A 16,041-nucleotide genomic window follows, 5' to 3' on the forward strand; every position below is an offset into this window, starting at 1 on the left:
ACTCTGTCCAAAACTCCGGCAGCTTCGCTCTGGGAAGCGGCCGTTCACCTGCTCCGTGTGCGCGAAGAGACTCATTCAGTTAACCCACCTGTGATGCTCCGGTGAGTTCACAGTAAGTAGAGGCTACATTTCTGTCCGGAGTGAGTAAAGAGTTTTATTCAATCATCCCAGCTGCTGCAGCACCAGCAACTTCACATCAGGGAGCCGCGAGGAGATCAAATAAGCTCCGTGTTAAATATTTAACCATCACGGTGACTGAAGGCAGCTGCAGGGTCATGAGGGACTGTTACTGTCAGATTCTGCAGTTCTTGTGGCTGCTCATCGCACCCAGGACTGAACCCTGGTCACTGAGCATTGGAGGAGTCTGTTCTGCTGATGTTAGCCTTAAACTAGATTGATGTTTAATATTGTGGATCTGTGAAAGATAAATCAGTTCTCTATCAAATTCCGTGTCCTAGGTGCTTACTGTCTCTACCACACTCACATTGTACACTGGAGAGGCCACTCGGCCCATCTGATCCCTGCCCATGTTTCTGTTCCATATCAGTATTTTAAAATCCATCCCTGCCGTCCCCCTCTCACTCTCCCTGTGATGACAGATTGCAACTAGTCACCAGTCCGTGGGAGAAGAGATTTCCCTTGAATGTCATAGAATCATAGAAACCTACAGGACATGACAGACCCTTCGGTCCACAATGTTGTGCCGACCATGTAACCTACTCTAGAAAACACCTAGAATTACCCTACCTCATAGCTCTCTATTTTCCTAAGCTTCATGTACCTATCTGAGATTCTCTTAAACGACCCTATTGTATCCGCCTCTACCACTGTCACGGGCAGTGCATTCCACACAGACACCACTCTTTGTGTAAAAAAAACTTACCACTGACATCTCCCTTGCAACTACTTACTTTAAACTTACCCCTTGTGTTAGCAATTTCCGTCCTGGGAAAAAGCCTCTGGCTACTCTCACGACCAATGGCTCTTATCACCTTCTCCACCTACATGAATTTCCTGCATGTTTTTCTCCAGACTGAATAAGATGATGAGCTCACTGTGGTTTTGACGTTCCCCAGGGGTCCGGCCGAAGGTGGTTAAACTCCTTCTTCCCTGATCTTTTGAACGTTTTGGGACATTTTCACTCATTTCAAAGGACTGTGCTTCAGACAGCTGGGCTGTTGCAATGCGCCTCTGAAGTCTGACAGCAGACTGGTGAGTGAATCTTCGATGGAGCAGAGTCGGAAACCAAAGTGTTGCCAGCATGAGTCAGTGCTTTGGGGCTCCAGAGAGATATGGGGTCTAGAGTTTACGAGGAGGAGTAGGAAGAGGAATCAGGCCAAAAAGATGTGCCTGCAGATGAAAGAACAGAAACATTTGGAAACTGATTTTTAAAAAAATGCAAAACACTGGAGGAAATCAGCAGATCAGGCAGCAAATGTGGAGAGGAATAAACAGACAACGTGTAGGCCGAGCTCCTTCAGAATTCCTAGACTGTATACTCCTCTGCTTAGTTGCTGCCTGAACTGCAGAGTTCCTCCAGCATTTCGTGTGTGTGCGTCTCCGTATTTCCAGCAACTGCAGAATCTCTTGTGTTTTATATCTGCCTTTGTAAGAGGATTGTACTTTGGCATTAGATACACTTTGGTATTGAGTATATTGTTTATTGGAGCCGCTTTCTCCGTTAAAACAGCTGCTGAGTTTTCTATACAGACACTAAAAAACTGAGATATGGACATGGAACCAGTGTTTGAAAAAACTGTTAATGGCACGGTGATTACCCATAAAGCATCGCGTTATAAATTTCGCCGGCGCCGAAGCATCGATCAAGTGCGCAGGCGTCAAGGTTGATGACGTTGGTGAATATCACGCATGCGCGCAGTACACAAAGGCCTCGGGATTACGGCTGCGGGATCGGCCGCAGGTAAGCGATTATCTCGGGTAGTTGCTGTGAGCTCCGGACTCCGTGACCCGCAATCCCGGGACAGTCCTGCTCTCTTCCCTCTCTCTCAGCCCCACCATCCGTACACGGGCCCCGGGGAGCTTCCGGCTGATGAGGGAATGGGAACCGATGGATCTCTCAGACAGAGCTGAGCTCCAGCTGTCTAAATGCAAGGATCGGGAACTCGGAGAAAGGGAACAAAATCTTTTACATCAGCTGTTGAGAAAATCACCTTTGTTCTGCCTCCAGTCACAAACAAGAGAAAATCTGCAGATGCTGGAAATCCGAGCAACACACACAAATTGCTGGAGGAACTCAGCATTAGTACTCTTTTCCATAGATGCTGCCTGGCCTGCTGAGTTCCTCCAGCATTTTGTGTCTGTTGCTTGTTCTACCCCCTCTTGTTCTGGACTTTTCTACCCGTGAGAACATGTTTTGTCCCACTCTCTCTGGGGACATAATGATATCAAACACCTTTGCCCTGGGCAACAAGTAGCTTTCACATCACAAATGTGCCAGACTCCAATGAGACAGACTACTGCCCTTCCCTTCATATTCATTGGCATTGCCATCACTGAGTTCACCACCATCAGTTACCTGGGGGAGGGTTCAGGGGAAATATTTATGTACAATACAGAAACTGGTGTTACCTGTGTGTATTGTGGCGATGCAAAAGTTGCTGGAGAATTTGAAAGTGGGAAGAAGTGGAGTGATATTTGGAAATCTGACTTTATCAAGCATTATTTAGCAAGAGAATCACATATGGATGGTGTGCAAAAGCTGTGGGGAGAAAATGCTTCATTACCCACTACAGGCTTGCCACATAGGTTATGTGAGAGTGCAGATGAACTTGATCAAACCCAGGGGACATCAAAGTTTCTATTGACAGTGATTTGCTAGCTGTTAAAATGAATACCTCAAAATATAAAATTTAGTGCCCACATGTTGTCACCGGGCAAAAAATTGCACAGCACAAGATTTTTCCGCACACTGGTCATTAGAAATTAGAGCGGAGACCTCCAGTGTCCCTGATGCTCTCACCTACAAGATGTGCATCCAGCTGCAGCTTGTAGCCCTGCACTTTAAGGAGTTGGAACTCAAAATGGATGAATTCCGGATCATCCAGAAGTTGGAGGGGGTGATAGATATGACATGGAGAGAGGTGAGTTACACCCAAGGTGCAGGACACAGGAAACTGGGTGAGAGTCAGGAAGGGGAATGAGGGTAAACAGCCATTGCAGAGTACTCTTGTTGCCATCCCCCACAACAGCAGGTAGACCACTTTAGAAACTCTTGGTGGGGGTTACCTGACTGAGGAAATTCAGATGGATGATAGGGGATTTGTTAGTTGGGGAACAGAACTAGAAGCGGATAAATATCCTAGTGGTAAGGCTTGCTAGTGCGTACCTGTGGGGTGGTGGTTAAACTAAAGTTACAGGGAGGATTGGAGCCAAAATGACAGAACAGATTGTGGAGCAGTTGAATTGACTTTATTACTTTCATCCTTCATATACATGAGTAGAAATCTTTGCATTACGTCTTTGTCTAAGTGTGCAATCCCAGTCACAAACAAGAGGAAATCTGCAGATGCTGGAAATCCAAACAACACACACAAATTGCTGGAGGAACTCAGCATTAGTACTCTTTTCCATAGATGCTGCCTGGCCTGCTGAGTTCCTCCAGCATTTTGCGTGTGTGTCTCTTGTTTTACCTCCTCTTGTTGTCGATCTTTCTATCCGTGAGGTCATGTTTTTTTTTTGAAATTTTCTACAAACTACAGTGTCGAAGAAAAAATCAATAGTGTAAATAGGATCATTGCAATACAGACAAAAATAGCAATAATCCACATCTCAACAAATGAGCAAGTCACCCATATTAAAAATGAAATGTTAGAAAGGAAAGCTCCCAACCCACCCACGATCCAACTCCAAGCCAACCATTATATTATAAGTATAAATATTTAAAAGGACATTTGAGATAAACTTTTATCACCCCAGATCTATATATTGTAGGAAAAAGAGAAATGAATAATAATTAAAAAAAAAAGCAGCCTGCTGACTAAACAAAGAATCAAAGAAAGCTGGAAATGCAGGATCTGACTATCAAGGGAAGAAAAAAAATACACTTGTCAATATTCAAGAAAAGGTCCCCACACCTTATGGAACTTTATATCTGAATTAAAAAGTGAATAGTAACCGTATACGCTTATAACAATTACAGCACGGAATCAGGCCATCTCGGCCCTTCTAATCCGTGCTGAACTCTTACTCTCACCTAGTCCCACCGACCTGCACTCAGCCCTTAACCCTCCATTTCTTTCCTGTTCATATATCTATCCAATTTCACTTTAAAGAACAACACAGAACCTGCCTCAACCACTTCTGCTGGAAGCTCGTTCCACACAGCTACCACTCTCTGAGTAAAGAAGTTCCCCCTCATGTTACTCCTAAACTTTTGCTCTTTAACTCTCAACTCACGTCCTCTTGTTTGAATCTTCCCCACTCTCAATGGAAAAAGCCTATCCACGTCAACTCTATCTATCCCCCTCATAATTTTAAATACCTCTATCAAGTCCCCTCTCAACCTTCTACGCTCCAAAGAATAAAGACCTAACTTGTTCAACCTTTCTCTGTAACTTAGGAGATGAAACCCTGGCAACATTTTAGTAAATCTCCTCTTTACTCTCTCAATTTTATTGACATCTTTCCCATAATTCGGTGACCAGAACTGTACACAATATTCCAAATTTGGCCTTAGCAATGCCTTATACAATTTCAACATTACATCCCAACTCCTATACTCAATGCTCTGATTTATGAAGGCCAGCATACCAAAAGCTTTCTTCACCACCCTATCCACATGAGATTCCACCTTCAGGGAACTATGCACCATTATTCCTAGATCCCTCTGTTCTACTGCATTCTTCAATGCCCTACCATTTACCATGTATGTCCTATTTGATTAGTCCTACCAAAATGTGGCACCTCACATTTATCAGCATTAAGCTCCATCCGCCATCTTTCAGCCCACTCTTCTGAGTGGTCTAAATCTCTCTGCAAGCTTTGAAAACCTTCTTCATGATCCACAATTCCACCTATCTTAGTATCATCTGCATACTTACTAATCCAATTTACCTCCTCATCATCCAGATCATTAATATATATGACAAACAACATTGGACCCAGGACAGATCCCTGAGACACACCACTAGACACCATCCTCCTATCTGACATGCAGTTATCCTCTCTGGCGTCTCCCATCCAGCCACTGCTGAATCCATTTTAAAACTTCGATATTAATGCCTAACGATTGAATCTTCTTAACTAACCTTCCGTGTGCAACGTTGTCAAAGGCCTTACTGAAGTCCATATAGACAACATCCACCGCTTTACCCTCATCAACTTTCCTAGTAACCTCATCAAAAAGTTCAATCAGATTTGTCGAACATGACCTTCCACGCACAAATCCATGTTGACTGTTCCTAATCAGACCCTGTCTATCCAGATAATTATATATACCATCTCTAAGAATACTTTCCATCAATTTCCCCACCACTAACGTCAAACTCACAGGCCGATAATTGCTAGGTTTACTCTTAGAACCCTTTTTAAACAATGGAACAACATGAGCAACACGCCAATCCTCCCGCACCATCCCCGTTTCCAATGACATTTGAAATATTTCTGTCAGAGCCCCTGTTATTTCCACACTAACTTCCCTCAAGGATTCTAGGGAATATCCTGTCCAGACCCAGAAACTTATCCACTTCTATATTCCTTAAAAGCACCAGTACCTCCTCTTCTTTAATCATCATACTTTCCATAACTACCCTTCTTGTTTCCTTTACCTTACACAATTCAATATCCTTCTCCTTGGTGAATACCGAAGAAAAGAAATTGTTCAAAATCTCCCCCATTTCTTTTGGCTCCACACACACCCATCCACTCTGATTCTCTAAGGGATCAATTTTATCCCTCACTATCCTTTTGCTATTAATATCTTTTCAAGATCAAAACAAGACATAATATCCCTGAGCCATCGAACATGGGTAGGGGGAACTACATCTCTCCACTTAAGGAGTACTGCACGTTTAACTAAAAGAGAGAGAAAAGACAATGTTCATCGTTTAGCCAGGATCAAATGCTTGTCAGAGTCTCGAGAAATACTGAAAAGAGCGATCAAAGGATCAGGTTCCAAATGACAGGGACGTGTTTTGACCCATTCTCTCTGGGTACATAATGATATCAAACACCTTTGCCCTAGGCAACAATTAGCTTTCACATCACAAATGTGCCAGACTCCAATGAGACAGACTACTGCCCTTCCCTTCATATTCATTGGCATTGCCATCACTGAGTTCACCACCGTCAGTCACCTGGGGGAGGGTTCAGGGGAAATATTTATGTACAATACAGAAACTGGTGTTACCTGTGTGTATTGCGGTGATGCAAAAGTTGCTGGAGAATTTGCAAGTGGGAAGAAGTGGAGTGATATTTGGAAATCTTGACTTTTTAAAGCATAATTTAGCAAGCAAGTGACATATGGATGATGTGCAAAAGCTCTGGTGAGAAAATCCTTCATTACCCGTTACAGGCCTGCTGCATAGGTTGTGTGAGAGTGCAGATGAATTCGATCAAACCCAGAGGACATCAAAGTTCTTATCGACAGTGATTTGCTAGCTGTTAAAATGAATATCTCTCTATATAAAATTCACTGTGCACATGTTGTCACTGGGTAAAGAAATGGACAGTACAAGCTTTATGTGTACACTGGTCATTACAAATTAGATGGGACATTGGTGGGAAGGTGGGGAGACCTCCAGTGCCCCTGATGCCCTCACCTACAAGATGTGCATCCAGCTGCAGCTTGTAACCCTGCAGTTTAAGGAGTTGGAACTTGAAATGGATGAATTCCGGATCATCCAGGAGTTGGCGGGGGTGATAGATATGACATGAAGAGAGGTGAGTTACACCCAAGGTGCGGGACACAGGAAACTGGGTGAGAGTCAGGAAGGGGAATGAGGTTAAATGGCCATCGCAGAGTAATCTTGTGTCCATCCCACACAACAGCAGGTGGACCACTTTAGAAACTGTTGGGGGGATTACTGACAGAGGAAAGTCAAAGGGGTGATAGGGGATTCTTTAGTTAGGGGAACAGAACAAGAGGGGACTAATATCCTAGTAGTAAGACTTGCTCGTGTGAGTTGTAGGGGGAATGGGAGCCAGCATAACAGAACAGATAGTGAAGAGGGTGAATTGAATTGACTTTATTACATGCGTCCTTCATATACATGAGGAGTAGTAATCTTTACGTTATGTCTCTGTCTAAGTGTGCAATGTGTAATTTATAGTAATTTATAATAAATAGTTTGTACATAGGACAGTCAATATAACATAGTAATTCAGTTGTATCAGCATGAATTAATCAGTCTGATGGCCTGGTGGAAGATGATATCCCGAAGCCTGTTGGTCCTTTTGCTGTGGTACCGTTTCCTGGATGGGAGCAGCAGGAACAGTTTGTGGTTGTGGTGAATTGGGTCCCCAATATCCTTTGGGCCCTTTTTACACACCTGTCTCTGTAAATGTCCTGAATAGTGGGAAGTTCACATCTACAGATGCGCTGGGCTGTCCGCACCACTCTCTGCAGGTTCCTGCGATTGAGGGAAGTACAGTTCACATACCAGGCAGTGATGCAGCCGGTCAGGATGCTCTCAATTGTGTCCCTGCAGAAAGTTCTTAGGATTTGGGGCCCCATCCCAGACTTCTTCAACCGTCTGAGGTGAAAGAGGCGCTTTTGTGCCTTTTTCACCACACAGCCAGTATGTACAGACCATGTGAGATCCTCGGTGATGTTTATGCCGAGGAACTTAAAGCTGTTCACCCTCTCAACCCCAGATCCATTGATGTCAATAGGGGTTAGCCTGTCTCCGTTCCTCCTGTCATCCACAATCAGCTCCTTTGTTTTTGTGACAATGAGGGAGAGTTTGTTTTCTTGACACCAGTCAGATGTTGTTCAGACCTCAGGTAGAGTCAGTAATTAAATGGCTGAGCATGGGGCGATGAATGTGCTGAGCTGTGTATATCACAATGCAAGAAGCATCGTAGGAAATCCAGATGAGCTCAGGACAGGGAATTATGATATTGTAGCCATTATTGGGACTTGGTTGCACCCAACAGTCTGAGGGATTTAGAGGAACAAATTTTTAGAGAGATTGCAGACAATGCCAAGAAACAAAGGTGTGATTTTAACTTTCCATATATTGACTGGGACTCCCATACTGTAAAAGGACTCAAGGGGGTAGAGTTTGTCAAATGTGCCCTGAATCAGTTCGTAGAATTCCCGATGTAGAAGCGTGCGATGAGCTGTTAGGAAATGTTCCAGGGCTGGTGACAGAAATTAGTGATCATAATGCCATGAGATGCAAAGTAAATATGGAAAACGAGAGGTGTGCACCACGGGTTGAGATTCTAAATTGGAGAAAGGTCTATTTTGATGGTGTCAGACAGGATCTGGCAAGTGTGGTTTGGGACAGGCTGTTTTCTGGCAAAGGAGTACTTGGTAAGTGGGAGGCCTTCAGAAGTGAAATTTTGAGGGTGTCAAGTTTGTATGTACCTGTCAAAATAAAAGTTGAAAGGTAACTGGTGCAGAGAACCTTGGTTTTCAAGAGATATTGAGACCCCAGATATTTTGTTCCTTCAAATGCCTCAGACTGTTGGGTGCTACCAAGACTAATTAATTAATACAATATCAAAATTCCACCCCCTGAGCTCATCCGAAGTTTTTTTTTTGTCGTCTTCTGTTGGTTTCTAAAAGCTTCCCAATAGTTTTTGCTCTTTTGTTTGCCCTCTCTTTGGCTTTTATCTTGGCTTTGGCTTCTCATTTCATCCACAGTTGTGTTCTCCTGCCTTTCCAATGCTTCCACTTCTTTGGGATGTGTCGATCACTCAGCTCCCGAATTGCTCCCAGAAACTCCAGCCATTGCTGCTCCGTTGTCACTCCTATCTTTTCCCTTCCAACCAAGTTTGGCCAGCTTCTCTGACATAGAAAAATGGAGAAGTTCAGTACGGAAACAGGGTATTTGGCCCATCTAGTCAATGCCGAAAAAACCTTTAAGCTGTCTGATGCAACCTCCTGCACTGGGACCATCGCCCTCCATACCCCTACCATCCAGGCTCCCATCCAGACTTCTTTTAAATGGTGAAACTGAGCTCATATTCACCACTTGTGCATTCCATACTCTCATGACAATTTCAGTAAAGAGCTTTTCCAAATGTTCCCGTTAAATTTTCACCTTCCCCACTTACCCATGACATCTGGTTGTCATCCCACCCAACCTCAGTGGAAAAAGATGCTTGTATTTACCCTATCTATACCCTCATAATTTTGTATACTTCCAACAAATTCTCAAAGCAATGTATAATTTCCTTATTTATGTTTAGAGACTTTTGTAGGTGTATAAAATGATGAGGAGCATTGATCATGTGGGTAGCCAAAGGCTTTTTTTTCCCAGGGCTGAAATGGCTAACACGAAGGGCATGGTTTTAAGATGCTTGGAAATTGATACCGAGTGGATATCGGGGTAAGTTTTTTTACACAGAGTGGCGGGTGTGTGGAATGCACTACCGGCTATTTGTGTGAGAGTGTTTCAGTTACTGTGGGGCCAGGAACCCATGCAGCTCAGTGGGAACAGGGAATAATACCAATGGAGAGAGTCAAACTGAGCCAGGTCACAGATTGGAGATGGCAGAAATACCCCATTCTTGGAGAGACAGGAAGAGCATCAGAGAATTTGATGGTCATTCCAGATTCCAGCTCTGTGTCCAGTTCGAAGATGATTTCTCTCTCCAACTTGGTTTGAACTTCACTGTAACAGTGTGATGCCAGATCACATGTTGACAACTCAAGTGATCTCATCTGAAATATTGTCCTATACCCATTGATGGATTTTGTAAATATTTTTACAGGTTAAAAATGACAAGGAATTTGTCTGTGGGAATCTTGAACACAACACGTCGGTTTTGCTGTCTCTGTACAGATATTTAAGAAGTGGAGCAAGGGATTCACTCGATCATCCTTCCTGCTCAGACTGTGGGGAGGGATTCACTCGATCATCTCAACTGAAGGTACATCTGCAAGTTCACACTGGGACAAGGTCATTCAACTGTTCTGTGGGTGAGAAGGGATTCAGTCGGTCTTCCCACCTCTGGACACACCAGTTAGTACTCACTGGGCAGATTGCTAGTCATCTGCTGAATTTGTAGGGAAGGATTCACTCGGTCATCTGACCTAATGGCTCACCTGCCAGTTCACACTGGGGACCGGCTATTCACCTGCTTGGACTGTGGGAAGGGATTCACTGAATCATATAAGCTACTGAGACACCAGTCAGTTCACACTGGGGAGCAGCCGTTCACGTGCTCAGACTGTGGGAAGGGATTCCCTTGTTTCTCTAAACTGAAGGTACATCAGCGAGTTCACACCGGGGAGCGGCCGTTCACCTGCTCGGACTGTGGGAAGGGATTCACTGAATCATTTAACCTGCGGATACACCGGTCAATTCACACCGGCGAGAGGGCGTTCACGTGCTCAGACTGCGGGAAGGGATTCACTTGCTCATCCCAACTGAAGGTGCATCAGCGAGTTCACACTGGGGAGAGGCCGTTCACCTGCTCAGACTGTGGGAAGGGATTCACTTCGTACTCTGTTTTACAGAGACACAGGCGAGTTCACACTGGGGAGAGGCCATTCACCTGCTCAGTGTGTGGGAAGGGATTCACTCGATCATGCTACCTACAAGCACACAGGTCTGTTCACACTGGGGAGAGGCCATTCACCTGTTCCGACTGTGGGAAGGGATTCACTCGATCAGCCCAACTGAAGGTACATCAGCGAGTTCACACTGGGGAGAGGCCGTTCACCTGCTCCGACTGTGGGAAGGGATTCACTCAGTCATCTGAACTGAAGAAACACCAGCGAGTTCACACTGGAGAGAGGCCGTTCACTTGCTCAGTGTGTGGGAAGGGATTCATTCGGTCATCCCACCTACTGACACATCAGTCAGTTCACACTGGAGAGAGGCCGTTCACCTGCTCAGACTGTGGGAAGGCATTCACTCGGTCATCTGTCCTAGAGAGACACTGGCAAATTCATGCTGGGGAGCGGCCATTCACCTGCTCAGTGTGTGGGAAGGGATTCACTTGCTCATCCCTACTGAAGGTACATCAGCGAGTTCACACTGGAGAGAGGCCATTCATCTGCTCAGACTGTGGGAAGGGATTCATTCAGTCATCTGAACTGAAGGTACATCAGCGAGTTCACACTGGAGAGAGGCCTTTCACCTGCTCAGACTGTGGGAAGGGATTCACTTCGTCCTCTCAACTTAAGATACATCAGCGTGTTCACACTGGAGAGAGGCCATTCACCTGCTCAGTCTGTGGGAAGGGATTCACTTCGTCATCTCAACTTAAGGTACATCAGAGAGTTCACACTGGGGAGAGGCCGTTCATCTGCTCAGACTGTGGAAAGGGATTCATTCAGTCATCTGAATTGAAGGTACATCAGCGAATTCACACTGGAGAGAAGCCATTCACCTGCTCAGTCTGTGGGAAGGGATTCACTTGCTCATCTCAACTGAAGGTACATCAGCGAGTTCACACTGGAGAGAGGCCGTTCACCTGCTCAGACTGTGGGAAGGGATTCACTTGCTCATCTCAGCTGAAGGTACATCAGCGAGTTCACAGAGGAGAGAGGCTGTTCACCTGCTCAGACTGTGGGAAGGGATTCACTTCGTCCTCCCAACTACTGAGTCACCAGCGAGTTCACACTGGAGAGAGGCCGTTCACCTGCTCAGACTGTGGGAAGGGATTCACTCAGTTGTCTCATCTACAGCGACACCAGCATGTTCACACAGGGGAGAGGTCGTTCACCTGCTCAGTGTGTGGGAAGAGATTCACTCGGTCATCCAACCTACAGAAACACCAGCGAATTCACACTGGGTAGAGGCTGATCACCTGCTCAGACTTCGGGAGGAGATTCTCTCAACCATCGCCACCAAATGTCCATCACTGAGTTCACACTGGGGAGAGGCCGTTCACCTGCTGTGAATGTGTGAAGCAATTCGCTCAGTCATCTAACCTTAAGTAACTCTCGCTTCAGCTAGCAGCTTAATATAGGGGGTGATAGCCCCCAGCCCGGCCAAACTTAAGAAATCTCATAAGCTGCGCGATGTGTCCCCTGTTACAAATTAGTACCCTCAAATAACAAACGGTACACAATTGCGATTAAACGATTGGGCTTTGTAGTTCTTACTTTGACTATAGGGTTAGTAAAGAAAAAATAAAGGAAAAGGGCCCACTCTCTCCATTCATGTCTTCTCATCTCTCCCCAGCAAAAGACCGCAAAAATCTCTCTTCCAGACTCACAAGGAAGAACAACATTTCTCTCATTGGATAGCCCTGCACTTCAAAACCCTGTTGTCTCTGGTCGTAACGTGATCATCCACAATCAGTATCCAGTTCCTGCCTTATCCCCATAACCTTTGATTCCACTATCTTTAAGAGCTCTATCCATCTCTTTCTTGAGAGCATCCAGAGACTTGGCCTCCACAGCCTTCTGGGGCAGAGCATTCCATATATCTACCACTCTCTGGGTGAAAAAGCTTTTCCTCAACTCCGTTCTAAATAGCCTGCCCCTTATTCTTAAACTGTGGCCTCTGGTTCTGGACTCACCCATCAGTGGGAACATGCTTCCTGCCTCCAGCGTGTCCAATCCCTTAATAATCTTATGTTTCAATAAGATCCCCTCTAATCCCTCTAAATTCCAGAGTATACAAGCCCAATCACTCCAATCTTTCAACATATGACAGTCCCGCCATCCCGGGAATTAATCTTGTGAACCTACTCTGCACTCCCTCAATAGCATGAATATCCTTCCTCAAATTTGGAGACCAAAATTGCACACAGTACTCCAGGTGTGGTCTCACCAGGGACCTGTACAACTGCAGAAGGACCTCTTTGCTCTAATACTCAATTCCCCTTGTTATAAAGGCCAGCATGCCATTAGCTTTCTTCACTGCCTGCTGTACCTGCATGCTTGCTTTCAGTGACTGATGTACAAGAACACCTAGATCTCGTTGTACTTCCCCTTTTCCTAACTTGACACCATTTAGATAGTAATCTGCCTTCCTGTTCTTGCCAGCAAAGTGGATAACCTCACATTTATTCACATTAAATGGCATCTGCCATGCATCCGCCCACTCAGCCAGCCTGTCCAAGTCACCCTGCATTCTCATACGTCCTGCTCACATTTCACACTGCCACCCAGCTTTGTGTCATCAGAAAACTTGGTGATGTTACTTTTAATCCCTTCATTCAAATCATTAATATATATTGTAAACAGCTGTGGTCCCAGCACAGAACCCTGCGGTACCCCACTGGTCATCGCCTGCTGTTCTGCTATTAATCCCTACTGTTTGTTTCCTGTCTACCAACCAATTTTCTATCCATGTCAGTACCCTACCCCCAATACCATTTGCTCTAATTTTGCACACTAACCTCCTATGTGGGACCTTATTAAAGGCTTTCTGAAAGTCCAGGTACATTACATCCACTGGCTTTCCCATGTCCATTTCCATAGTTACGTTCTCAAAAAATTCCAGAAGATTAGTCAAGCATCATTTCCCCATCATAAATCCATGCTGACTCGGACTTATCCTGCCACTGCTATCCAAATGTGCTGCTATTACATCTTTTATAATTCATTCCAGCATCTTCCCCACCACTGATGTCAGACTAACTGGTCTATAATTGTCTGTTTCCTCTCTCCCTCCTTTATTCAAAGGTGGGATTACATTAGCTACCCTCCAATCCACAGGAACTGACCCTGAATCTATAGAACATTGGAAAATGATTACCAATAGACAGGTATATGGAGCTCAGGAAAATAGAGGGTGATGCGGTCGGGAAATTCCAGGCAGTTTCTGGAGTAGGTTACATGGTCGCACAACATTGTGAGCCGAAGGGCCTGTAATCTGCTGTAGATTTCTGATTCTATGAAATTCAAGGGAAATCTCTTCTCCTGCAGAGTAGTGACTAGTTGCAACCTGTCATCACGGGGAGAGTGAGAGGTGAAGTGAACAACAGGGCTAGACTTTAAGATACTGATATGGAACAGAAACATGGGCAGGGACCAGACGGACTGAGTGGCCTCTCTAGTGTACATTGTAAGTTCGGCAGAGACAGTAAGTATCTGTGACATGAGATTTGAAACAGAACTGATTTATCTTTTACAGATCCACAATATTAAACACCAGTCTAGTTTAAGGCTAACATCAGAAGAACATTTGATTTGATAAGGTACACCAGGCAAGGCTTATTGAGAAAGTAAGGAGGCCTGGGATCCAAGAGGACATTGCTTTCTGGATCCAGAACTGGCTTGCCCACAGAAGGCAAAGAGTGGTTGTAGACAGGTCATATTCTGCATGGAGTTCGGTGACCAGTGGTGTGCCTCAGGGATCTGTTCTGGGACCCCTACTCTTTGTGATTTTTATAAATGACCTGGATGAGGAAGTGGACAGATGGGTTCGTAAATTTGCTGATGACACTAAGGTTGGAGGTGTTGTGGATAGTGTGGAGGGCTGTCAGAGATTATAGCAGACATTGATAGGATGCAAACCTGGTCTGAGGAGTAGAAGATGGAATTCAACACAGATAAGTGTGAGGTGGTTCACTTTGGTAGGTCAAATATGATGGCAGAATATAGTATTAATGGTAAGACTGTTGGTAGTGTGGAGGATCAGAGGGATCTTGTGGTCTGAGTCCATAGGTTACTCAAAGCTGCTACGCAGGTTGACTCTGTGGTTAAGAAGGCGTACGGTGCATTGGCCTTAATCAACCCTGGGATTGAGTTTAGGAGCTGAGAGGTAGTGTTACAGCTAAATAGGACCCTGGTCAACCCCACTTGGAGTACTGTGCTCAGTTCTGTTCGCCTCACTACAGGAAGGACGTGGAAACCACAGAAAGAGTGCAGAAGAGATTTACAAGGATGTTGCCTGGATTGGGGAGCATGCCTTATGAGAATAGGTTGAGTGAACATGGCCTTTTCTCCTTGGGGCGACAGAGGATGAGCGGTGACCTGATAGAGGTGTATAAGATGATGAGAGGCATTGATCTTGTGGATAGTCAGAGGCTTTTTCCCAGGGCTGAAATGGTTGCCACAAGAGGGCACAGGTTTAAGGTGCTGGGCTCCAGGTGCAGAGGAGATGTCGGGGCAAGTTTTTTTACGCAGACTGTGGTAAGTGTCTGGAATGGGCTTCCGGTGACGGTGGTGGAGGCGGATATGATAGGGTCTTTGAAGAGACTCCTGGACATGGAAGTTAGAAAAATAGGGGGCTATGGGTAACCCCAGGTAATTTCTGAGATAAGGATATATTCGGCACAGCATTGTGGCTGAATGGCGTATGTTCTGCTGTAGTTTTTCTATGTTTCTAATTTCCATTCACATTCCTCCTGCCTCACTGGACAGCAACACTGAAACATCAAGTGAGAAACACCAGGAGGCGGCCATTCAGCCCCTCTAACCATCAACAGAATGGTGGCAGCTCTCCCATCTCAGCCATATGTTTCTGCCCGATCCTCAATTCCTCGATCCCTCTGGTCTCCACACATCTGTCGGCCTCTGATTTATATGAGGATGATCACTGAGTCTTCACCGGCCTCTGTGGTGGGGATTTACAGACATTCACCACCCTCGGAGTGGAGACATTTCCCCTCATCTCAGTCCCGGACAGTCCACCCCCTTTTTCAGAGACTGGGATCCCTGGTTCAGCCGGTAATGATGTTGTGCATTTCAATGTGGTCACCTCTCAGTCCTCGATTCTCCAAACGAAAGGGTTATCACATTTGATCTTTCTTCATATGATGACCCCACCACTCCAGGGATCAGTCTGGTGAATCTTCATTGCACTCTCTATAACAAATACTCTCCAACCTCTTTGTTAATCCTCTATGGAATTAATTTCCATCTTCTGCAGCCCCGTGTTGCCCCAACCACTCACCTCCCACCCCGTCACTATTTCCACCTTCCCACCTCCCCCTCACCTGGAT

General features: G+C 45.3%; 2 protein-coding genes across 2 annotated transcripts in view; both read left to right on the forward strand.

Annotated features, from left to right (window-relative positions):
• The window catches only part of LOC134342071 (zinc finger protein 229-like), a 126,438-nt gene that overhangs the window by 98,071 nt on the left and 12,326 nt on the right, over positions 1–16,041 (forward strand). The window lies entirely within an intron of this gene.
• LOC134342069 (zinc finger protein 585A-like) lies at positions 1,884–15,979 on the forward strand. Its single transcript, XM_063039999.1, has 2 exons — positions 1,884–1,921; positions 9,904–15,979. Exon 2 carries the CDS (start codon positions 10,229–10,231, stop codon positions 11,936–11,938), a length of 1,710 nt encoding a protein of 569 aa, XP_062896069.1. The 5' UTR covers positions 1,884–1,921; positions 9,904–10,228; the 3' UTR covers positions 11,939–15,979.

The sequence above is a fragment of the Mobula hypostoma genome, unplaced genomic scaffold (genome assembly GCF_963921235.1).
Source record: "Mobula hypostoma unplaced genomic scaffold, sMobHyp1.1 scaffold_51, whole genome shotgun sequence".
Lineage (NCBI taxonomy): Eukaryota > Metazoa > Chordata > Chondrichthyes > Myliobatiformes > Myliobatidae > Mobula > Mobula hypostoma.